The sequence below is a fragment of the Enhydra lutris genome, unplaced genomic scaffold (assembly GCF_002288905.1).
Source record: "Enhydra lutris kenyoni isolate GAN:26980312 unplaced genomic scaffold, ASM228890v2 scaffoldscaffold26, whole genome shotgun sequence".
NCBI classification, from domain to species: domain Eukaryota; kingdom Metazoa; phylum Chordata; class Mammalia; order Carnivora; family Mustelidae; genus Enhydra; species Enhydra lutris.
In genome coordinates, this window is record NW_019154110.1 from 21,976,132 (window position 1) to 22,000,239 (window position 24,108).

A 24,108-nucleotide genomic window follows, 5' to 3' on the forward strand; every position below is an offset into this window, starting at 1 on the left:
AGACAACAGCGTGACTTCAACTGAAACGTTAAATTCAAAAATAAAATCAAGAACAGCTGTGGAGAATGTTCCCATTTTCTTGCTTGAAAAACCGGTTTTTCTCTCATTTTGCAATGTGCTCATGAAGCGACCAAATTAGTGACCAAACGGGCATTATTTAAGTGCTCGAGCCTATTACAGTCCCCCTCCCACCCCCCTAATCTGTTATCACCTATTGATCACCAGTTTTGTGCATTAACTGCAACCTTCTGTCCTCCCCGGGGAATCCCAGAGCAGAACCAGGAGGGATTCAGGGGTACCCTCCAAATCTAAGCCGAGACAACTCAATTGCACAAGAGAGCCTTCAAACTACCTTCCAACGCAGAGATTCTCCATTCTGTACAACCAAAGTGAAATTCTAGGTATTTAACAACTGACAGTTGGGTGTAACTATTTATATCTAATAATTGCATCTGACTACATTACAGAATTAAATATAAATTTTGGAAGTATTGAGAAGTACTGAACCTCCTCCAAAAACAAGTTCAAGAGACTATTCTAAGGCCCTAAGTCTAAACCATTCCAACAGGAAGTGAAGAGATGGCATTCCCATTTTATTGATGGAAAAGCTGTAGTCCAAAAAAAAGTGAAGCCACTTAAGACATCCATGTGTCACACAGCCATTACATCAGACATAGTTCCTTTGGGTCTACAGATTAGACAACACCCCCAACAGAACCATTTTTTAAAGACCTGATACTTCTGCAGTCATTCACTCTGCATTTTACCAGATTCTGTCACCTACACCAAGCCAAGGGACCAGTTTCCATATTAACACAATAATATGATGACCAGTGAGCAGGCTGCGAGGTATGGTCAGGAAGAATGAATTCTTATACCTTGGGAACTCTGGCTCAGCCGGGCTGAAGAGCGAGTAACTCGGGCAGATCGCCGGGATGTGCCATCACTCTCTGAACTGTCTGTGTGCTCGAGATCTGTAGAAAAATCGGAATCTTCGGTTCCATCTGAACTACTGCCTGCATTCCTCTGTAACACCATAGATCCAGACATTAGCACAGAAGCATTTTTTCTGTGGGTTTGTGTTAACACTGGAAATAAAATGAACCATGATCCCGAAAACACGAAGGAAGGATTCCATCGCCAAATTCCCTTTACTTAAGGCATTTAAACGGAACAACCTACAAATAATGCACTTTTCTTAAATGAATGAAAGAGAGCATTCTTACTTCATTAACACTAATTCTGACACAAGTCCATTTATCGGTCAGCACTACAAACTGGAAATAAAAGTATCAATTCAAAATGGTCTGGCCGACAGTACTAGGCACTTAAAGTCCATGGTGGTAGGAAAAATATCAGTGCTAGTCTCCTTTTAACTTTAGAGTAGCTTTTGTTCAAAGTTTCCACAAAAGGCCATCATGTTTTTTTAAACCGTATACTATTTCAAAATATCATGATCCACAACTCTGATCCCAAGAGAACTTAAAGAAAAAGACTAAAATTCTTCTTTCTTATGTTATCTACCTATGAAGTTTCTCCACATGTACCAAAAGTGCTTTAAAAAAAAAAAGTAGCTTGCACATGAAGACTTGTAGATATTCAAAAACAGAGATTTTTATCATCTCTTCAATTAATAATTATTTGTCAATTATTAGCTTCCTGAAGCATGATTAGTCATACAGACAACTTTTAACGACTGAACATTAACACTATACCCTTCCCTAAGCCAGAAAGGGGAAGAGTATTTGCTTAGAAAACCCTACAAAACTTCAAGCTAGAAGCCCCCTGGGTTTTTTTATTCAAAACCCTTAGGGCCAGTTGTGTCTGAAATTCGTAACTTTTTGGAGAGGGAACATTTTGCATATACCCCGCAAGAAACACCCATCAACAAACACATTAATATTTCTACAGCAGAATATATAAACAATCACCCAATGAGACACACAGAAACTATAAGTAGGCTCAGGATAGTTTAAGACAGGTTTTGCCAACCAAGTAAGTTACTAAAAACACATTTTCAAAAGCTCTTTGTATTTGGGAACTGCAGAAAAGGGACTATGGACCTATTCCAAGGCACCAGTACTATTCCAGCATTTGGTGAGCCTTAACATAAATACTGCCTATGAGTATAGGCCATTTTAGGAGAAAACAAAAGGTACAAATGTTTGAAAACCTCTGTGAAAAGAAAGATTTCTGCAGAAATGAGCAAGAATACCACGCAGCTTTCCAAATATTTCAAGCGTAATCTGCCCAGAAATGAGCAGAGGCTCCAGAGTCACAGAAATTCCACAGGATAAGAGTGAGTCTTAAAGGTCGTCTAGTCCATTACCCAGATACTCAAGTCTCTGACCATTCCCTCCTGGTCTGACTCTGGAATTCAGCTCTCCTCTCTAGCTTTCACCATCTACTTCCCATCTTACTCCACAGCAGACTTAATTGCTCCCTCACTTCCCTCCCACAATACTTAGCATATACCCCTGAGTAGAGAATTTACTAGTTCCTTCTAGTTATTTATATGTCTGTTTTCCCCATCTGACTGTGATCTCCTTAAGCCAGGGATCATGTCTAATTAATTCGTGAATCTCCAGCAACTAGCACGGTAGCGAGTAGTTAATAAACATGTGTTGAATTGAATTAGATTTGCTCTGTAGTCCTGGCTCCATTATTGCCTAATGGGAATGGCTTGGGGCACTCCATTACGTCTCTGTTTGTTCAGCTGCAAAGAAAAGGAATGGGGGTGTCCCTAGGTGACCTTACAAATCCTACCTAACTCTGGAAAGTTTTAGCCTTTTGGAACGCATTTCCTGTCCGCTGTCCAATTGGGCAAATAAGGAAAAATTACAGCTTAGATGCAACAGGCCTGAGTGGGATCCCTAGGGAGTGGGCGCTGGTTCCCAATCACCCAGTCCTCTGCTTTGTTGTGCCCCCCCGCCTGGAAAGGAAGGATGCTCCAAAACCCCGCCTATGCACCTATCAGCATCACCGGCCGGAAGGGCGGGGATTCGTGCCACCCAATGGCGCTACTGCTACACCGCGCCCCCACGGGACAGACTGCCAAGCCTAACCAATCAAGAGAGGAGGGATCGTTCTCCACAGCCAGTCGCAGAACCATAGGGCCCGGCCCCGACACCACCCCCGCACGCGGGGAGGTGACCGTTGGACCCAAATGGGCGGTGCCACCAGCCAATCAATACGCTTCTAGGCGTTCCAGCGACCAATTAACGAGAAGAACGCCTCCGAGCCAGGCAAGCAGAGGGCGGGAATAGTTACAAGCATAGGCCGAGGCCAGGATTGGGCCCACATTTTTCTGTTGGGTATGGACAGAAGAGAAGGCTGCTGAGCTAGGTTCGGGGGAGCGGGAAGTTGGAACCCAACCACTGTGAGGCGTGGCCAACTGCGTCACGTTGCTCAATCGACTGTCCTTAGACACCCGCCATCCCTTCTGTCCCGTTCCTCTCACCTTCCTTCGCGGCATTGCCGGCGGCTGCGGCCCGACAGTTCCGACTCGGGCAGCGGCAGCAGCAGCAGTAGGAACGGTGGCTCCGGCGGGCTCCGTGGCGGCCTCTGTAGCAGTCCCAATCCTGCGGACGATCCCAAGTGCCTCCTGCTTCACAGCGTCTAGACCCTTCTGCGCAGGCGCCGCGGGCTGAGGCGCTTTTTCCTTCACTTCCGGCTGGGGCTCGCGTCACCTGACGTTGAGGGCCAGAGAGGATGCTGGGAGGTTCGCTCCTCCTGGTGAGGCTAGTGAGCGCCATTTTGGAATTGGGCAGAGAGTAGCACAGTTGTAGAAATCCGGGCCAGCCATTTTTAGTTAGGGGATTGGCACCTTTTGTGGACGTGGGCAGCCATTCTTGTTTGGGGCTGAAGCCTGACAATTGAAGTTAGCCGTTCTCATTTTTACCTTGGGCAAAATTTCCCTTCCCGGTCGTTTTAATTTCTGAAGTCGAGGAAGGAAACCCCCAGAATCCATCAGGTGGCTGAGGTTTAACCCCTTCGTTGCCTAATTGGCTAAAGGACATTTCTGTTTATCGTATAAACTCAAAGTTGAGAAGGGATATTTTGCACAAGAAATTGTATCTTGAAAGCCATTCTGTATCTCAAAGTGGTGGGAATGGGGCTTGTAAAAGGAACTAAAGGGTAGCGTCCATCATCAGGAAGTTCGTTGTCTGGTAGAGGAGACATTGTCCTTGCCCTTAGCGAACAGCAAGTAAGTTAGCCGTTCACGTCGCGGAAAGAGGTAAAACCATTCTCCAGAAGCTGTAGCTCCAAAGAATCCCCAGTTTCACTCAACGGTGAGCGCCCACCTCCTTCCCCCGTTCTGTCTGGGTTTGAGAGCCCTGAGTGGCCCGCGGGAGTGGGGGTGGGTGCCGGCGCGGTACCAGAGTCGGAGAAGCCGTGAACTCCATTTAGCCCAAGGGATCTCTGGAAATCAAAATGCTTGAGTCGGGAGTTGGGGGAGGGAAGAAGAGGAAGGAATATTTTTAGCGAAGCTGGCTTTTAAAAAAGGCGATGGGTATTTAAATAATAACAACAATAATAATAATGGGGTTGGTTGTGAGAGGAAGGAAAAGCTGGTCAAGGATGTCAGGCTAAAAAAGCCATTTTTAAAAAGCTGGGAAGTGGAGAGCAGGCGTTGAGGATTTAACCTCCCTGGAGGAAATGCTTTCAGAGTCATTAAGTTAGAATCCTGGACCCCAGTTTCCCCCTACCAGCCAAGCTAAAGAACAAAACAGCAGAAAATAAACATCTGATTGATGAGAAAAACAGAGGACTCTGAAGAGTTCAAGTTCCAGACCCTTAGCACTGCCGTTGTCTGGGATATTCTGGGTTAGTGGTAAGACCTGCAGCTTTTCAGTATTTAGTATTTAGCTTTCAGTGTTTCATATAAATACCTCTGAATAACCTACCTAAGGTTGAACTGCACATAAGAACTTGTTGGAAAAGGGCTCACGTTTCTTCCTCTTGTATCTCTTCAGCATTTAATTTCCCACTATTACTGTTATTTTGCACTTCCTGGTGTGTTCTGAGGTCAGTCGTGGATGCTCTGGCTCCCAGACTAGGGTAAGAAGATCTTGTATTAAAAGCCTGTCTCAGTTTTCTGTGTCATCCTTAATAGTGTGCCCAGACCATGCTACACCCGCACTAAATGCTTGCCAGTCAATCAGAACATGTTTACCGTTCCACAGTCTCTGAATGGATAGCACTCAAAGATGATGAAATATCCCTCCGTGGCAATTAGTCTTTTAGAATAAGATCTTATTGGGGCACCTGGGTGGCTCAGTGGATTGAGCCTCTGCCTTTGGTTCAGGTCATGATCTCAGGGTCTTGGGATCAAGCCCGGAATTGGGCTCTCTGCTCAGCGGGGAGCCTGCTTCCCCCCCACTGCCTATGCCGCCAGCCGCTCTACCTACTTGTGATCTCTCTCTCTCTCTGTCAAATAAATAAATAAATATCTTAAAAAAAAAAAAAATCCTATCCTGACTTAACCATTCATCATACAAATACCAGCATTACAGATGTTCAGCATTAATCGCTTACACTGAATTCTCAAACACTGCAGCTGATGCTGAAGGATTTACAGTTTCATTTAGACATGGTTCTTGTCCTTGGAAAGTGTGCACTCTGGAAGAAAAATGAAAAAACACTAACATCAATAGGATAGAGAGATGATCAAAAGGAAAACGTGTACTTAAGAGGAAAGTAGAACAGCTAGGTATATTTAGAATGGGGAAGAGGGAACCCTAAAAGCTTTTTTTTTTTCCTTCCTTTCTTCATCTGAATCAAATATAATCTTTACTTTAAGGATCATTTTCATCATGGCGCAATTAGCTCCTGAAGCAGGAACTGATGTTGGTTTCAAAGTTTCTTGGCTAGTTGCCCGGGCCCAGCCTCACCACCAGATTTCACAGGCTGCTCAGCTCCACTGTGTCTCCTGCCTTTACACTTTCACACAGGCTTTTTTTCCTGCCTGGATACGTCTTTCTTGAACATTTACTTTCTTCAGAAAGCTATTCCTGATTGGGGCGCCTTGGCATCTTAGAAGGCTAAGTGTCTGACTCTTAGTTTCAGCTCAGGTCAGGATCTGGTGGATCCCAGGATAAAGCCTACCACGTCAAACTCTGAGCTCAGCAGGGAGTCTGCATGAAGATTCTCTCCTTCTGCCCCCCCCACCCGCCCCCGCCACTCGTTCTCTCTCTTGAGCTCTCTCTGAAATGGATAGGTAAATCTTAATTTAAAAAAAAAAGTACAGTCATAGCTCTACTAGTACCCAGTCCAGGGCTCCTATGTCAGATCGGGAACTGACTTTCAGCTCTGCCACTTTCTGTCTGCATTGCTCTCCGACAGGTTTTTTAATTCGTGCCTCAGTTTTGCTATCCGTGAAATGGGGACACTGACAGCTGCTTCCCAGGTTATTGTAAGGATTCAAGGAGACAGCTGTCGTAAAGCATTTAGCACAGTCCCTGGTGCAGTAAATACTTTGTAAATGGCTGTTGTTAGTGATATTTATAGTTCAGTCACCGTAGCCATGGCTAACATCCTACTGTTAGTGAATATATCTTTACCAGGTCTAGCGATTGTTTGCTTTTGTCTGTTCAACCTCACCTCAGCTCAAGAAACATGGAGTGATAAGCCCAGGAATTCTATCTCAGGTTTTGGGCCACACCAAATAGGGGCAAAACACCATGTCTCCCCAAGCCAGTAATCTCATGGTCCCCAAATACTGTGGAAAAATAGAAGGATGAGCAAGGGTCAGACGTGGTACAGAGGAGGAAGTAGAGTGTTTTGTCTGGAGGGTAAAGGAAAGGGTTTCTAGAATAGGTGAAAGAAGAATGGGGTTTCATAGGACAGACAACTTTGCCAGCAGGCAAGCAGAAGAGGGGCTTTCAGTGCAAAGGGAGCCAGCAGTGTGCACGAAAGTGCAGAGGGACAGAGCAGCACAGTATGCGGCAGTGACTGACTGAGGGCAGGGTGGAGTTGGGGGGTTTGCCAGAGAAGAGGCAGGAATGGTTTTGGCAAAGCTCTGCTGAGGAGCCTGGACTGGAGGTGATGGGACATCTCTGAAGGCCTTTAAGCAGAGTAGTCCCAAGATCACACTAGCACTTAGAGATCTCTTTCTAGAAGCTGTGAGGGGGACTCATCAGAGGGGCAGGGAGACAAGTGAGAATCCCTCTGTAACAGACAATAACCTTATCCAGAGTTGAAGAGGAACTGAACCGGGCAGGGGGCGTGGGGCTGTCTTGTCTTTCTTGTATCTGTATCTTGTCTCTTCAGTCCCATTTGTAAGCTCCCTAAACGATCCCTCAGTTTCCTTTAAAATGCTCCCCTTGGGGTGCCCGGGTGGCTCAGTCATTAAGCATCTGCCTTGGGCTCAGGTCATGATCCCAGGGTGTTGGGATCAAGCCCCGCATCAGGCTCCCTGCTCAGCGGGGAGCCTGCTTCTCCCTCTCCCACTCTCCTTGCTTGTGTTCCCTCTCTCACTGTGTCTCTCTGTCAAATAAATAAAATCCTTAAAAAATGAAATAAAATAAAATAAGATGCTCCCTTTGCTAGTAAAATGGTACGTTTGGTATTTCAAATGCAAAGTGGAGTTGTTTATTGTTTGCTTCAAAGGTCTGGGAGCTCCTGGAGGTTGGGAGCCTTGCCTGGCCGAATTACCCCCCCCAACCCCGTCTCCAGCTTCACCCTGGCCGCCTGTCCTCTTCAAGGGCTCAGTAAATGCAGTGGCCACTGCCAGGTGTTGGCTGGTTAGGTAAGACTTGCCCAGAACCCACCTGGGTGGCTCAGTGGGTTAAGCCTCTGCCTTCGGCTCAGGTCATGATCCCGGGGTCCTGGGATCGAGCCCCGCATCGGGCTCTCTGCTCAGGGAGCCTGCTCCCCCCTCTCTCTCTGCCTGCCTCTCTGCCTACTTGTGATCTCTGCCTGTCGAGTAAATGGATAAAAATCTTAAAAAAAAAAAAAAAAAAAAAAAAAAAAAGACTTGCCCAGAACCAGCCACCCTCTCTCCTTGAAGCCTGTTTTTGACCAGGGATGTGCCCAGGAGGGGTTAGAGATGGTAGTTACTTTGTGTGCAGACCACTGTCCTATCTATCCATCCACCTATGAGGTGGAGAAGACTGCCTTGCCCTTGGGAGGTGCTAGCATAGCCAGGCCAATCTCGTGACTTCTCAACAGAAGCGCTGGCCTAGTCTCTGGCCCTTTGGGAGACCCTCAGAGGTTGCTGATGGGACCGTAATTCATATTCAAATCTTTCCATTCACAGCTGCCTTAAACATGGAGTCAGCACAGTCACTAAGGGTCACTTCTGTCTCACTCTTCTTGGAGGTGGCCTGGAACTTCTCTTACCTTCTTGGCCCCCTTGTGAATTTAGTTTCTCCATCACCCTTATCTACCACCCACCCCCAACCCCACCCCCGGGGAAGACATAGGACAGATCCCAGCAGGCTCAGGCACAGCTCCCCGCCTCTGCAGCTGGGGTTATAAATAACCACCAAAACTAAACAGTCAAATAACTACATTTTGAGAATTGCTTAAAAAAAAAAATCACCCTAATCCTGATTCAATAGCAATTCTCCCTCTCCTGCCCTTCACCTCCCCCCTTCCTGCACTTATCTACCTCCCTTCCCTGATCTAAGCTCCCTAGGGAAGTCAGTCTGTGCACAAAGGCTGCTTGTGATAAAGACATCCTTTTCCATATTTGACAGGGCCAAAGCCCTCCAGGGCTGTAGTTAAAGTTACACAGTGTTGTTATGGCAGCAAAGGCCTCAGGGCGACATATGTTCCTGGGTGGTAATTGGGTTCGCTTTAGCAGACTGTCTCTCCCTGGGTTCTCCAAGCCCAAATTCACTTATCAAAAAGACGGGGGAGGGGCGCCTGGGTGGCTCGGTGGGTTAAAGCCTCTGCCTTCGGCTCAGGTCATGATCCCAGGATCCTGGGATCGAGCCCCTCATCGGGCTGTCTGCTCAGCAGGGAGCCTGCTTTCTCCTCTTTCTCTCTCTGCCTGCCTCTCAGCCTACTTGTGATCTCTGTCTGTCAAATAAATAAATAAAATCTTTAAAAAAAAAAAAAAGACGGGGGAATTGTCCTTATGGATGGGCCTTCATTTTTTAAAAATTTATTTTATTTTAAGTAAGCTCTAAGCCTGGTGTGGGGCTTGAACTCATGACGCCGAGATCAAGAGCTACTTGCTGTACTGACTGAGCCAGCTGGGTGCCCGCCTTCCTTTTTTTCTTTGAGCAAAACCAAATTCTTCTTCATTCCCCAGAATGGAACGTGCCCAGTGATCCCAGGTTGAGACTTTCTGGACTGCAGGCACTTTCATTTATTCATTCAACAAATATTTACTGAGCCTCTGATAAGTGCTAGGATTGGGCTGGGAGCTGAGTGCAACTGTGGATAAGCAGATGTGGTCCTTCCCCTCCTAGAGCAGAAGATGTAGGACAAGTATGTATAGAGGGGGCTGGGAGAGTATGACTTTCACCTGCGCTAACCCCTCCACCTTTTCAAACATTAACACAACAGAAATACAGTAAATAAGGTGCTTGGGTATTTTTTTTTTAAAGATTTTATTTATTTTTGAGGGAGTGAAAGAGAGCATGAGCGAGGGGGAGGGGCAAAGGGAGGGCGAGGGGAAGAAGCAGACTTCATGCTGAGCTGGGAGCAGGACATGGGGCTCAATCCCAGGACGCTGGGATCGTGAACTAAGCTGAAGACAGAGGCCCAACTGACTGAGCCACCCAGGTGCCCCAACACTAAATAAGTTGTGAGAGAATAAGACCTCCTTAATCTTGCTGCTGTCACACAGCTAGTTTTCTTTTTTTTCTTTTTTCTTTTTTTTTAATAATTGGGGAACTGGAAATGACACTATTATTTATTTATTTATTTATTTTTAACTTTTTTTTTTTTTTTTTTTGGACAGACAGAAATCACAAGTAGGCAGAGAGGCAGGCAGAGAGAGAAGGGGAAGCAGGCTCCCCGCCGAGCAGAGAGCCCGATGTGGGGCTTGATCCCAGGACCCTGGGATCATGACCCGAGCCGAAGGCAGAGGCTTTAACCCACTGAGCCACCCAGGCGCCCCACAGCTAATTTTCTTTTTCACAGATGACCTTTCCAATTTTTCACCACATGAACACATTTTGTTATCGTGCATATTTTTGTTTAGATGCACCCATTGTTTACATGAAATTTCATATTTACGTATTCTCCACATGCACCATGTTTCTCTATGGTCTTCATAATTGTAATTATGATCATTGTGTGACGTCACCTTGTGGTACTGTGACGTATGTGCTCAGTCCCCTGTGTGGGATTACTGAGGATCTTTTACGTCAGATAATGCTACCTCAAGCGTCTGCACGCCTCTGTAGTTCTCTTCTGTGTTTATGTCTACCCCTTATGTATGTATCACTTTTTCTCTTTCCCCAAAGACTTGCCCAAGTGAAGTGCCACCATCATCATGTGAGGTGCCAATTTTAAGACATTATTCCCAGAAGTGAGTGTTACCACTTCATAAGATCTTGCAGTTTGGGGCGCCAGGCTGGCTCAGTCTAGAGCGTGCAACTCTTGATCTTGTGGTTGTGAGTTCGAACCCCACCTTGGGTGTAGAGATTACTTAAAAATAAAAATCTTTTTTAAAAAGAAAAAAGATCTTGGGCGCCTGGGTGGCTCAGTTGGTTAAGCCTCTGCCTTCAGCTCAGGTCATGATTCCAGGGTCCTAGAATCGAGCCCCGCATTGGGCTCCCTGCCTAGCCGAGAGCCTGCTTCTCCCTCTGCCTGCCGCTCTGTCTACTTGTGCTCTCTATCTCTGTCAAGTAAATAAATAAAATCTTAGAAAAGAAAAAGATCTTGCAATTTTTGTCAAAATGAAAACTGTGTCTCCCTTTGATGTACTTTGGATTGATTCTTGGTAAGGATTTACTTTCGTCTCTCCCATGTGTTCCTTTACTACTTCTGTTTCCTCTTCCATGGAATCCTACTCATTACCCATTTCTCTGCTGGGGTCTTGAGGATTTTGTTTTTGAGTCTGAACAAGGGTCAGATGGATGGATGGATGGATAAATAGATATGCAGATGCTTTGTGTGAGCCCCAGTCAGTTACGGAGTCAGTGTTATTAAGAATGCAGAACCTTTGCTTCGTAATTCTTGCCCTAGTGTTTTCTCCTCACTGTTTCACTCTGGCTTGCTTGTGACCTCTGGGGGTAAGCTCCTAGTCAAGTGTGCAGGCTACTGAGAGAGAATGGCCCCTTGAACGGAGTGTGGAGGTGACAGGCATGAAAGCCGTGAGGAGGCAGTCTCCCTTTTTACCTCAGCAAGAGGCAAGGGGCCACTTTAAAAGTACTCTTGCCTTGGGGCACCTGGGTGGCTCAGTGTGTTAAGCCTCTGCCTTGGGCTCGGGTCATGATCTCAGGGTCCTGGGATCGAGTCCCGAATCAGGCTCTCTGCTCGGCAGGGAGCCTGCTTCCACCTCTCTCTCTGCCTGCCTCTCTGCCTACTTGTGATCCCTCTCTGTCAAATAAATAAATAAAATCTTTAAAATAAATAAATAAAAGTAGTCTTGCCCATTACAGGAATCTTGAAGATGGTTATGTAGACAGTATTTTCCTAGTGACCTAGGAGAAACCGAGTCCCAGGAAGGGGGAAAAAAAAAATTCCCAAACCAATCAAGCTTCGGGAGGATGAAAAATGACCCCGAATTTTGCCATTTGTAAACTGTGGGCCTTTTTATTTTGTTGGGAGATGCTTTCCCAGGAATGGGGGCTAGGAATGGGTCCCTCTGAGTCATATACACATGCTTACCCAGTCTCCCTTGTGACTAAATGTAGCCAAACATGAACCAACTGGCCAAAGTTAGGGAGGCAAGCTGCAACTAGGAAAAACATTTCTCTGTTTAAGGCAAACCCACACATATACGGTCCAAACCCACAACTGTGGGCTTCTTAGCTTGCTCTAACCAATATCAGGGGCTTCAGATAATTGTTTGTTTGTTTGTTTTTACTAGCCTAGAAATTACTTGAGGGTAAGTGGGCATCTATCTGGTCATTAGCTTACCTGCCTTGCTTTGCCAGTAGATGTCACTACACCAAACCACATTCTCCCAAAAATAGTCCGAGAAAGAAGGAGAGGCCTTCTGAAAGGCTAACCATCCAACCATCATGACCCTTTTCTCCCAGGACTTCCAATAATACCAGTGCAAAGCTATCAAGGGTATGTAAATATACATGGTTCTAGACAATGCTGAGGTCGGAACTCAGCAGGTCAGAACCCCAGGTTCTGGGTAATCAAGAGTTCTTATCCAGGGGCCTTCCCCAAATTGGATGGGAAGAACAGCTAGCTGTACAAGAAGGGTGGCAGGGTGAGCAGGCCTTTAAAAGGGGGGAGTACATGATAGACTTATCTAGGAACAAGAGCGAAAAGTCTTGGGGCTGTTCCAGATGTCACTGCAGAGCTGATACCTCAGGCAAAGCACTCCACCCACCCTCCACCCCTGCTCCTCCGTCCATGTGAGCAGGGGCCATCCCTTGCCTGGAGGGCTGCAGGGCTGGGGTTGGCTGGTGAGTCCTGGGCCTCCCCAGTGCAGAGCCACACCATGCCAGGACACTGGGAAAATTCCTAGCACTTCAGGCCATCATTACTATTCTCCTTCAAGACAAGTACAAACAGCATCAGTAATCTGGGGGAAACAGCCATTCTTAGCTCCTCTTTTTTTTTTTAATTAAATAGTTCTGTTTTTTAAGATTTTATTTATTATTTGAGAGATCACAAGTAGGCAGAGAGGCAGGCAGAGGGAGAGGGGGAAGCAGGCTCCCCGCTGAGCAGAGAGCCTGATGTGGGGCTTGATCCCAGGATCCTGAGATCATGACCCAAGCCGAAGGCAGAGGCTTAACCCACTGAGCCACCCAGCTTCCCCTCTTAGCTCTTTTGTAGATTTTTTCATGTGCCTCTGGAGAATAAAGACTAGAATCCTTACCTGGCAGCTGGAGTCCTCATCTCACACAACCTTATTCTCTGGTTTGTAGCCTCATTGGCCTCCCTGCAATTCTTCTGGAGGGCACTGGTTCCTTCTACCTCAGGACCTTTGCACTTTACTCTGCCTGGAATGTTCTTCCTCATACTCTTCTTCACCTATTTCCACTAATAATTCAGATCTCAGGCCAAATGTCACTTCCTGAGGGAACTGTTTCCTAAAACTTCCAGACTAGATTCAGGCCTCGATTTCTATACCCTTAGGCACCCTGTACGTTTCTTCATACCTCTCGTCTCGGTTTATATGTACACGTTGACTTGTGTGACTTCTGGATTCTTTATCTTCCATCCCCTAACATACACCCCAGACCACAGTATCCTCAGTACCAAGCACCGTGCTTGATAGGCGCTCGGTTCACTATTGGGTGAAAGCATGGCCAACATTTAAATGAAGGAAGTTAGAAAACATTGTGTTACCCGTGTATACACATGCATATCACATTCGTATACAAAATATAGTGCCTAATTCCTGTCATTTGCCTCCCAAGGAAGACCCATCAGAGTCCAGAAAAAGGTCATGTCAATTATTAGCCAAGGGAAAAGTGGGAAAGTCACCCTATGAGGCGAACTTTAAAAGACTGCGGAAGGAGGGAGGCTGAGGAGTTGAGCCCCACATGTGAAAATGGAAAGCAGTTACTTGCCTGCTGGATTACCAAATCCCAAAGCACAAAGGAAAATCCATTGAAAACTAGACTGTGGACTTGGCAAAGAAGTGAACTATGGGTGTTGTTCACCTCCATCCCCCTAGCACTGAGTGTGATGCCTGGTGCATAGTAGGAATTCAAGAAACATGGGTGAACTCTCTTGTTAAAGCTTAAAGGCGGTAGACTCAGGTCTCGGGACAAGGTAGTGTGGAGTTATTCACTTGGGAAACCCCAGAGGCAAGAAAAAGAGAAAAGTACAGAATAGGGTCAAGAAGGGTTCCTTTACATGTAGAGACAATAGCCGTACAATAGACTGTTTCAGGGACATTAGGGCTATTCAAGTCCCATCCCTTGACCTTTTGAGATCACATTTATGAAGGGCATTTACCGGGCGCTCTCACGGAAGACATCTTCTTCCCACCAGCCAGAACCAAACTGTAAACTATATAAAGCACCAGTCTCATCGTACCCCACATTGTTATCTCCTTCAGTGCCCTCCAGACTGTTGGGCACATGCCCTGTGGGTCCCTGGGCCATATTGTGCTCTGGTTTTTCACCAGAGAAGGGAAAGTCCCAGAAGGTGGTGCCCTTCAGTCAGGAGTAAAAATGGCTGCATCTCTCAGGGCAACCAAAGCCTGGGCCTGGCATTCCCAAGCCCACAGCAGGGAGGCCATTAGCCCCGATCCCAAGAATCCCTTCAACCAGCATCTCTGGCTTTTAGTCTTCCATCCCTGGCACTTAACCCCCTGGCCCCTGAAGCAGGGACGTTTCAAATAGTTTTTCTTGGAGCCATGGAGGGTTCAAAAGAATTCTTGTACATGAAAAAAGGGAATCCTCCAAAAACAGCTCTTGAGCTGCTCAACCTCACTGATTTCTTCCTTCCCCCGGCAGTGCAAGGCTTACAGAAGAGCCTGCAGATTTGGATGTAGGTCCATTAGTTTCATTCTAGCCAGTTCCATGGGTCTCAGCCTAGATGGTACCCAAGCCTTGGGCCCCAGGAGGGGTGTGGGCTGTCTCTGGAAACTGAAGGCACAGGAATCAAGAAAATACTTTGACTCTTGTCCGTGGTGTACTGATGCGTCATGGAAACTAGTCCCAGGGGCTTCCCCTCACAGCTCCCCCACCCCTCCCCTTCCAGCAGCCTATAAATCACAGAGTATTAAATACTGTCTGGAGGACCCTTTTTACCCCACGCCTTTCTGGAGCTCCCTGCCAGGCAGAAGTTTGCAGCAAACTAAGCAGAGAGAAGAGAGAATGGGCAACAGGCAGGGGTGCTCATTATTTATCTGCCAAACACCACAAGTCAGGTACTGGTCCCCAACACGCTCGGACAGGCTGGTGCGGCCGGTGTTTTCTGGCCTCGGAGAGCACCTTATTTGGCTGCCCTGCCCCAGAAGTGGGGGAGATAGAGTCAAGGGGTGAGGCCCTTCCTTTTGTGATCATGGTGGTTTCAGAATTAAAACACACTTTCGGTCCTGGATCAGCTCTTCTTACCACCCTCCTCTGCCTAGTGTTCCCTAGGGCCTCCTCTTGTTGCCTCTCTTTTGACCCCCACAAAGAGCTTTCTCACTTTACCTCCCATACTGCAGAAATTTCTTGAGTCTTGGCTCCAGAACTCTGGTGGCCCTGCTTAGAGAGCAGCACTAACTAACCCTTCCACCTCCTTTCATTTTCTCTCCTTTCTCTCAATGGAAATCCCCCAGCTTCCCCATCTCTCTTTCCTCCCCCAAGCTAGGAAGCTTGGAGGAAGCTAATGGATTTGATCCTAAGCTAGTCCACTGAAGGAAAGACATGCTTTTGCCAAGGAAAAGTTCCAAAAAGTGTTCAACTCCCACACCAGGAACAGCTGGAACCTGCTAGGCTTACCTCCGTAGCACTGCTTCCTGCAGTATAAACAAAGTTAGAATTCTAGAAAGTTTAGGGCTGGGGAAGTGGCAGGGAGGCAGGGGAGTGGGTGGTCTGATGGGTGGCATAACTGGTCTGGCCTGTATTCCTAACTCCAACCTTCGACCTCTGGGTAAGGGGTGGTGACCCCCCTGCCCCATAGTGGTTATACACACAATCTTTGAAAGCAGGTGGACCTGTCACTTCTAGCCATATAACCTTCAACCCATTTCCTAAACTCTCTGAGCCTCAATTTTCTCACCCGTGAAATGGGGTAATTATACCTTCTGTATAAGGTATAATAACTATGAGTATTAAATGAGACTATGTGTGCAAATTGCATAGCCTATAGTAAGCACCCAGTAACTGGATGTTTTCTTCTAATGCTATGTAACAGGGACACATGGCCTTTGGCATCCTGATTACATTACTTCCTTCCTGGGGGGCTGATGTTAATGTCTGCACAGGTGGTGCAGACTTCTGGGGCATTTTGAGGAATGCAGGCCCATTGCTGGTTCAGGGATCCCAGAATTTCCAATCTGCCTTGGGAAGAATTCAGAGTTGAGTGTATGGGGCCAAGAAGTTGACAGGGCAGTTTCTAAACCCTCGCTTGATATTCTGGGCAAACACCCAGGAGGTCAAAGAATTGGATAGAGCTTCTGGGTGGGACTTCCAAGGAAAGTGTGGAATTATCAGAGTGGCATGGAAGAAGCAAGGCCCAACTGCTTCCTACCCCAGCAGAATACAGGCTACTTTGTAAACTACCAGGCCTTTGCCCAAGTTGATTGGAAGCAGGGGTCACAAAGGCCACTGGTGGAATGTATTGGAACATTCCAAGCCCTTCCACTGTACAAGAACACAATTCCTCGAGTCTTTGAGCCGTTGGGGGCTTCTAGGATTGAGCACAAGCTCATACCCTCCATGATGCAAGTAGGAGAAACCACCTGCTCTGAAAGGAGAACGGTTCTAAGTGTCATAAAATTACTAAATGGGAAGAGCGACAACCCAGCCCTTTGGGACTTTCTCATGAGATAGACAGACTTGGCTGCCAAAGCCATTTTGTTGAGCCAGAGCCATCTTGTGGAATGCATGTGTTGGGTACAGGATATCCACAGGAAAACCAGGAATAGGCACCTCATTTAGTCAGGGCTCAAGAGTTGGATGGGATATAACCGGACTTCATTCTTCCAATCAGAACCAAAGCTTACCGTGAAGCTTAATGAAACTTTAAGAGTCTGATCCCCTCCCTTGCACAGAACCCTTCTAGGGCCTTGTACCTAATTCTATAACTTCTTACTCCTTAACTTAAAGAGGAACCCCAGATGATAAACATGAGTCCTCACAAAACCTGGAGACTTCCTTCCCTCCTTTCGGTCAGCAGGACTTTTAACCTCAACTCCCAAGAGTGATCAGGAACATTCAAGAGTGATAAGTTGGAGAAACAGTCTTAAATAACCAATACTGACTCACCACTGCCCAGAGCAGTGCTCACATTAGGGGCTGACACGAAATATAAGAGCAGGTGGCACCTGGCTGGCTTAGTCAGTTCAACGTCTGACTCTTGGTTTTGGCTCAAGTCATGATCTCCCAGTTGGTTGTGGATCAAGCCCTGCATTGGGCTCTCTGCTCAGTGCGGAGTCCGCTTCAGGTTCTCTCCCTCTCCCCCTCCACCACCTCGAATGAATAAATTTACAAAAAATACTACAGCGAATGGTTCCCCTTCTTCCGAACTGGGGAGAAGGGATAAAAATATATGAAATGACTTAGCAGACGTAAGAAAGCTACCCATAAGCTAGGACAAAATAATAGGCAGCAAGTTGAACACCTAAGCCAATTAGCTAAGTGCTGAGGGAATCATTAGTCCCAGACTAGTCCCGCTGAGGAATGTTTGGAGGAAGTGAGGTCTACCTGGAGGTTAAAGCAGATGGTGAAGAAGACAGTATTGCCAGGAGGCAGGCAGGGTCAAGGGCAAACCTCATATACCAGAGAATAAAAGTGAAAAACCTCATATACCAGAGAATAAAAGTGAAAAAGCCTCTGGTGATAGTTCGCAGTTATCTATTACAAAAACCCTTTAGAGATAATATTTTGAGCTCTGAAAATAAGCTCTGGAGCCTGTGCCCCGGATCTAAAGGAAATCAGACTGCAAACCAACTTTCTAATCAACTCCTTCCTTCTGTTACATTTACAGTCTTTTTTAGTTGGATCTCGTGATACTTGATGCCTGATTTGGTGCGTGGTGGGAGGCGAAGGGAGAGGGATTGGATGTGGAATAGAGAACGTTTATGGTGGTGTAGTTTATTTGCTCCCAGATAATTGTATTTTTGAGGCCAATTTAAGGTAAATGAGAAGGGAAGAGAGAAGTCAAGGGGTCTGGGGGCGCCTGGCCAGCTCGGTAGGTGGAGTGTGTAACTTTTGATCTCCGAGTTGTGAGTTTGAGCCTCACAGTGGGTATAGAGATGACTTAAAAAAACACAAATCTTTAAAGGTTTCTTTATTTTAGAGAAAGGGAGGAGCAGAGGGAGAGGGAGAATCTTCAGTAGACTCCATGCTGAGCATGGAGCCTGATGTGGGGCTCGATCTCACAACCCTGAGATCACGACCTGAGCCAAAACTGAAGGTCGGACGCTCAACTGACTGAGCCATCCAGGTGCCCCCCCCCAACCTGTCTTCTTCAAAGACTCTGATCTCTGAGAAGGCCTGGCGGTGGGAGTGGGGGCTGTGGCGCAAACTGTTCCTAGCAAGGCACTGCTCTAGATACCAAATGGTTCTCCAAGGCACCTGTGATCAGATGACCTGGCAGAAGCCAAGTTCATTTTTGTGAGACCCTGCGTGCATGTCAGGCCCAGCGCTTGCTGAGTAATGAGAGTGATGACCAAGACACACCTGTTCTCCTTAGGAAACTTCTCTAGTTTAGAGAGGTGGACATGTGTAACAAATGAAAAATGCCAGCCTGAGTGTTCCGTAGGCCAAAAAGCCAAATCTTCTGTCTTTCACAGTGACCTTTTATTTATTTTTTATTTTTTTTAAAGATTTTATTTATTTATTTGACAGAGACATAGCAAGAGAGGGAACACAGTAGGGGGAGTGGGAGAGGGAGAAGCAGGCTTCCCCCCGAGCAGGGAGCCCAATGTGGGGCTTGATGTGGGGCTTGATCCCATGACCTTGGCCTGAGCCAAAGGCAGATGCTTAATGACTGAGCCACCCGGGTACCCCTCACAGTGATATTTTAAAAGGGAAATAATGAGAGTAGCTCTGTTTGTTTCCCAAGACATTCCCTTAAAAGATGAGCAGGGCTTGCCGCACATCCGAGATCCCTCATTCATACACATATCTAACTCCTCTTTTTTAGGAAACAGCTTGATTGAGGTATAAATTACATACCACAGAATTGACTTATTATATATTTATAACCATGTCATTTCCTTTAGTAAGTTTCTAGATTTGTGCAACCATCACCACATTCCAGTTATGGGTCCTTTTTGTCCTCCCCAAAAGTTTCACTGGGCCTGTTTTCAGGTAATCCTTGTTCTCATCCCAGCCCTAGGCAAGTACTGATCTTGTTTATGTCTCTATAAATTTGCCTTTTCTGGACATTTCATATAAATGGAATCCTATAATACGTGGTCTCTTGCGTCTGGTTTCTTTCATTTAGCATCATGTGTCTGAGGTCTATGTACGCTACTGCACATAGCAATAGTTGTTCCTTTTCGTTGCTGAATTGTATTCCACCTAAATTCTGTTTTGAGACAACAGTGAACAGCATGCAGGAGCCCTGGTCTCTGACCCTGTGTCTGATATCCTGAGTGCCCTCTGACCAGCCCTTCTCTTGTTTGGGCATCCATTTCTCCATCTGTAAAATCAGAGGACTGATCAGGAAGAGTCTCTAACATCTCTCTCAATTCTTCTTCTTCTTCTTCTTTTTTTTTTTTTTTTTTTTAGATTTTATTCATTTATTTGAGAGAAAGAGAGAGAGAGAGAGCATGAGTAGGTGGACGGGCAGAGGGAGAGAGAGAATCAGACTCTCCGTGGAGCAGAGAGCCTAATGCAAAGCTCAATCCCAGGACCCCAAGATCATGACCCAAGCCGAAGGCAGATGCTTCAGTGACTGAGCCACCCAGGCGCCCCCTCAATTCTTAAAAAAAAAAAAAAAAAAAAAAAAAAATCTACTTTGTATTTTTCATGGAGTGTTACTAGGACCAGTATTCCAAAATTTTGACGTCTCTGATCCCGAATTTACCCTTTACCTGTTTTAGAACTTCCACCATATCCTATATGGTTAAGGATTAGGAATCTTCGTTTTAAATAGCTTGCCATTTAGCAGGAAAGTTTGATTCCCACTGAGAGGAAGAGTGAAGGAGTGAATGTCATCCAGTCTGAAAGACAGAAAATGAGCACTTGAGATAAGTAAGCCAGAAGACAGGAAGTGGTGGGCCATAGCAGGGGATGATATGTGTCAGAGGCAGCCCCCAAGGTCGAAATCCAGGCCATCGAGTTACCTTGGGAGTAAGAGGGAAGGGAGAGAGGGAGAGAGAGGCCACCACAGTGGGAGAAGTGTTGAGGGCTGGGACCCCTCCCTACTCTGTTCCCATAACCTCATTCATTCCCTCAACCCTCCTTCCCCATCCCTCTCCGGCTGCTCTGCTCCTTCAGTTCTGACCCCATTTCCTCAGGATCTCATTCCCTGAGGAGCCGGACCTGACATTTCAGACAGAGGCTGAGGAAAGGAGGTAGGTCGGAAAGAGACACAGTGTGTCTGCGTCATCTTATGTTCTGTTTTATTATTTGGGAACCTGAGGCCCAAAGACGTAAGCACTTGGACATTTACCTGAAAGTGCAGAGACAGTCCGCCAGGTACCCAGGAATATCAAGAGTTCTCTATTCTCTGAACAATTGCTATGAAGTGTCAGGTTTTGGAGGGTAAAAATGGTGGTCTGGAATTCCCATGCTTGTTTGTAATTGTGGCACAGAGGAATAGGGTGAGGGTCAAGGTGCCCTGGAAATTGGGCCAGACAGCACCATCAGAACTAGAAACCTTCTCTTGGTTATGAGGACCCCAGCCTTCTCTTAATTCAATAGACAGCAGGATAAGACCTCCTTGTTGATCCTCTGATCTGCTAGAATTCCCTCCAGTCTTTGGTCGTGGTACTCCCTGAGACTCCTGCAAAGTATGGCCATACTTTGTGTATGTAGTCCTCCACTTTTGCTGTTTTCGAGTGCCTGCCTCTGACCCAAACTCTCTGAAGGCAGGAACCATGTCAGGTCTCAATCAGATAGCATCTAGCCGGGTACCATTTCTGCATACAGGCTTCAAGGCCTGCTGGGTTGTGACTTCCAGCATAGGGACCATGTCTCTGAACATTATTGTCATTCCTTAGTGCCCAGCTCTGTGTCCAGTACCTAGTGACCATCTGAATAAATTTGTGCTGAGTGAATTAATAACTATCATGTTGATAAGGATGACAGGGGGAACAGTAACAAAGGGTTGTTTTGTTTGTTTGTTTGTTTTGCAAGCTACAAGATGCTTTGTAAGGCAAGGCATCTCCGTTAGCAGCACACAGCCTCCTCAAAGCCATGCTTTTCCTTCAGTGGAGGAAAAAGACAAGGGTTTATCTTCAGATGAGGTATTTATCCCCTCCATCAAGCCCATGGCAGGAGAAGCTATCGGTGATAGAGAAGGGAATAAGAGACAGCTGCTTGGGCATGATACTTGTGTAAGGAGGAGACGGGGATCTCCTATGCAGGCTTGCCTTCTCGCTCCGGCTAGGTCAACTCGAGTGTCTCCTGCCAACAACTTATCTGGAAGGACCATGACTTTCTGGACTCAGAAGATCCAATTCTTCAGCTGTGCCATCTCCATTGGTTCTTCTTCCACTGTCCTGGTCCTCAATTCCTGGTGTTATGGCTTTAGAACAAAATTTAAACACCGTGTCCTTGAGACTATCCACGTTAGCCTTCTCTCCAACAGAAGAATGCATCTGCCTACTACTATGCCATATTATCTTTAGAACCACTCTGTGAGGTTAATGGAGGTGATTTTTGCAGAGAGAAAGGACTCCACCTGCCCAAAGCATTTCAAGATTCGTCATTTAGGGCTTTGCCCTCTAACACACACTGTATGGCTTAACCAATAAAAATTACCCATCATCTCCTAAGAATGACTGAGAATTTACATGTTGAGGGGTCCCAAAATGGATCTCAGGAAAGAACAGATTTCAAGAGATCAACTAGCCATCCTTTGGCTCTTAGATAGGCCAATGGTCTAGAAGTTGAGTGTTGGTCGGGAAAGTACTTCAATTTGGAGTCAAAAGACCTCGGATATAAATCCTGGGTCTGCCATTTACTGAGTGGATGATCTGGAGGAAGTCACCTAACATCTGTGAGTTAGCCTTCTATAAAACAGGGATAATAATGTCTGTGTTTTTGTTTTTTGTTTTTTTTTACTTTACATACCCATTGTGAAAATTAAATGAGATGATGTATATGAAAATTGTAAAGTACTAGGCAAGTGTTCATTTTAACGTCTCAGGCAAATTTGCATCTTTGGAGACTCTATGTAAAATACAAATAGTAATCCATCTGTGTTCATGACAAAGTTTTACAAGAATAGGAGTTCAGGTCTGGTGCCTGACTGCCTGAATAACCTTGGGCATGTTATTTCTTTCTGAAACCTCATTGAAGAGATCTCACCTGGCTTGATCCCAGGACCCTAAGACCAGGACCAGAGCGGAAGGTGGAGGCTTAACCCACTGAGCCACCCAGGCACCCCTCAAATGTCAGATCTTGATGTAAACCCTTAGAATCTGCTAGAGCACATACTCTTTGTTCACAAAGAAAACCATTGCCTCACATTTGTTGTGCGTATGTAGTTGATTTTAATATTCAGCCAGTGCTTAAATTTCTACTTCGGGTATTAAGTGCTTTCAATAGGTAATCACAGAATGACCTCTCCTTGCCTTGCAGGATGCTCCCAGATTACCTCCTTTTCTCTGATTAGCTAGGATGGCTTCAGGGAATACCTTCATTTTAACATTAAAGTGGGCAAAAACAGAAATAGAAAGACAAATCTGTAGCAAGATCAAAAATAGAATTCATAGCTAAATATAAATCTGGAGGGAATTATCCAATTATTTGTATGGTCCCTTATGGCAGAGGATCCAGGGTTGATTGCCTTCTGCTTTTTCCTTATATAGAACAAAATGGTTAATAAATACCAAGCGTAATACTTTTTTTTTCTTTTGAAGAGTAATAGTTTTTAATAGTAACTAAAATGCTGTTTTCCTTCCCAAATGTCCTCATATATATTACAGCATGTGATTTTTACAACTGCATGCATTCTCTTTGGGGACCATCTCATTGTAGGTCAGAGAGCACTGAACTGGGAAGACCAGGATTTGTTAATGGAGTCACTGTACAAATTTGGGCACGTTTCTCAGTCACTTTGTTCCTTCCACTCCGCTAAGCTAGACTTGGAATGGACGGCTCTGAAGGGAAATTCCCTGCTCCTTTTCAGTCTCAATATAATTTACAGGCTAGCGCTGGGTGTTTTTTGGGGGCGGGGGGAGTTGGACCCACACCAGCTAGGGACTTGGAAACGTGGAGAAAGACAAATGTGGGTGTCACATGAGACACGGTGGCCATTAAGTGCATGAATATAATGCAAATCGCATGCAAATATATGCAAACTTTGCATTAATTTGTAGAATCTTACTTTGGAGCTTTCGAGCAGCACTGAGATCCTATGAGGACTCACAGCTAATATTTTTAGGTTAAATCAAAAGTGATGCTTTTTGAAGTTATCGCTTTCTCGGTGCTTGCCAGGCTGAACTGCTCAAAGTTTGATACTCTTCTCTACCCCCCATAATGATTTCACTAGTGCTTGATTCCATCTTCCACCCGGCCCCACCCCCGCTTAGCCTGACGTCACGTGATAGTATATTTGCATACTACCTGGGACTGGGTGTGACGCTCCCCTTTTCTGCATCTTCTCATTGGCGGCACCGGAGAACCAGCCCTCTTCCGGACGGACCAATCAGCGCCCCCTCGGACGGAGGACAGCGGGAGGGGGCGGGATGAGGGTGGGGTCTTGGGTTGGATCGCTAGGCATATCGGCCAGTCATCCTCCGGAATGGAAAGAACAAGCCGGGGATTGGTTGGGGGGCGGGGTCTGGGACTCTGTAGGCCAATGAGAGTTCTGGGCTGAGGGGGCCGGTCTCCGCCCCGCAGAGCTGATAAGCAGCAGCAGCGGGGGTTGGGGGGCTGTGTGGGGCTCGCTGTGGGGCCGAGGCAGGCAGGCTGTCGGGCGGGCGATGGCGGGGGCCGCAGCGGGCGGCAGAGGCGGAGGTCCTTGGGGGCCGGGGCGCGGAGGGGCCGGGGGGCTCCGGCGGGGCTGCTCTCCCCCAGCCCCCGCCGGCTCCCCCCGGGCTGGGTTGCAGCCGCTCAGGGCCACGGTCCCGTTCCAGCTGCAGCAGCCGCACCAGCGCCGGGACGGGGGTGGCCGCGCAGGTGAGCCGGGCCTGGAGCGGGTACCGGGGGGAGGAGCCGTTGGGGGAGGGGGGGG

General features: G+C 46.6%; 2 protein-coding genes and 1 long non-coding RNA gene across 8 annotated transcripts in view; 2 read left to right on the forward strand and 1 right to left on the reverse strand.

Moving 5' to 3' along the window:
- LOC111151527 (lysine acetyltransferase 7) overlaps positions 1-3,649 on the reverse strand; it is a 33,341-nt gene extending 29,692 nt beyond the window's left edge. For 4 of the 6 annotated variants that reach the window (XM_022509582.1, XM_022509581.1, XM_022509580.1 and 1 more), the window contains exons 1-2: positions 3,461-3,624; positions 879-1,026 (exon numbers count right to left, since the gene is read on the reverse strand). In XM_022509582.1, coding sequence (XP_022365290.1) covers positions 879-1,026; positions 3,461-3,475 — 163 coding nt within the window. In that variant the 5' untranslated portion in view covers positions 3,476-3,624. Of the gene's footprint in view, positions 1-878; positions 1,027-3,460 lie in introns of all 6 variants that reach the window. The other 2 variants (XM_022509578.1, XM_022509577.1) reach the window with 1 other exon arrangement.
- Positions 3,650-4,149: 500 nt separating this feature from the next.
- Positions 4,150-21,459, forward strand: LOC111151790. Its single transcript, XR_002640875.1, has 3 exons — positions 4,150-4,292; positions 4,977-5,061; positions 21,316-21,459. It is a non-coding gene; the product is annotated as an uncharacterized LOC111151790 (long non-coding RNA).
- A 2,398-nt stretch (positions 21,460-23,857) lies between these two features.
- The window catches only part of LOC111151307 (family with sequence similarity 117 member A), a 44,237-nt gene continuing 43,986 nt past the window's right edge, over positions 23,858-24,108 (forward strand). Inside the window, exon 1 of the mRNA XM_022509203.1 lies at positions 23,858-24,053. Within this exon, the coding sequence (XP_022364911.1) occupies positions 23,858-24,053 (196 nt within the window). The remainder of the gene's footprint in view (positions 24,054-24,108) is intronic.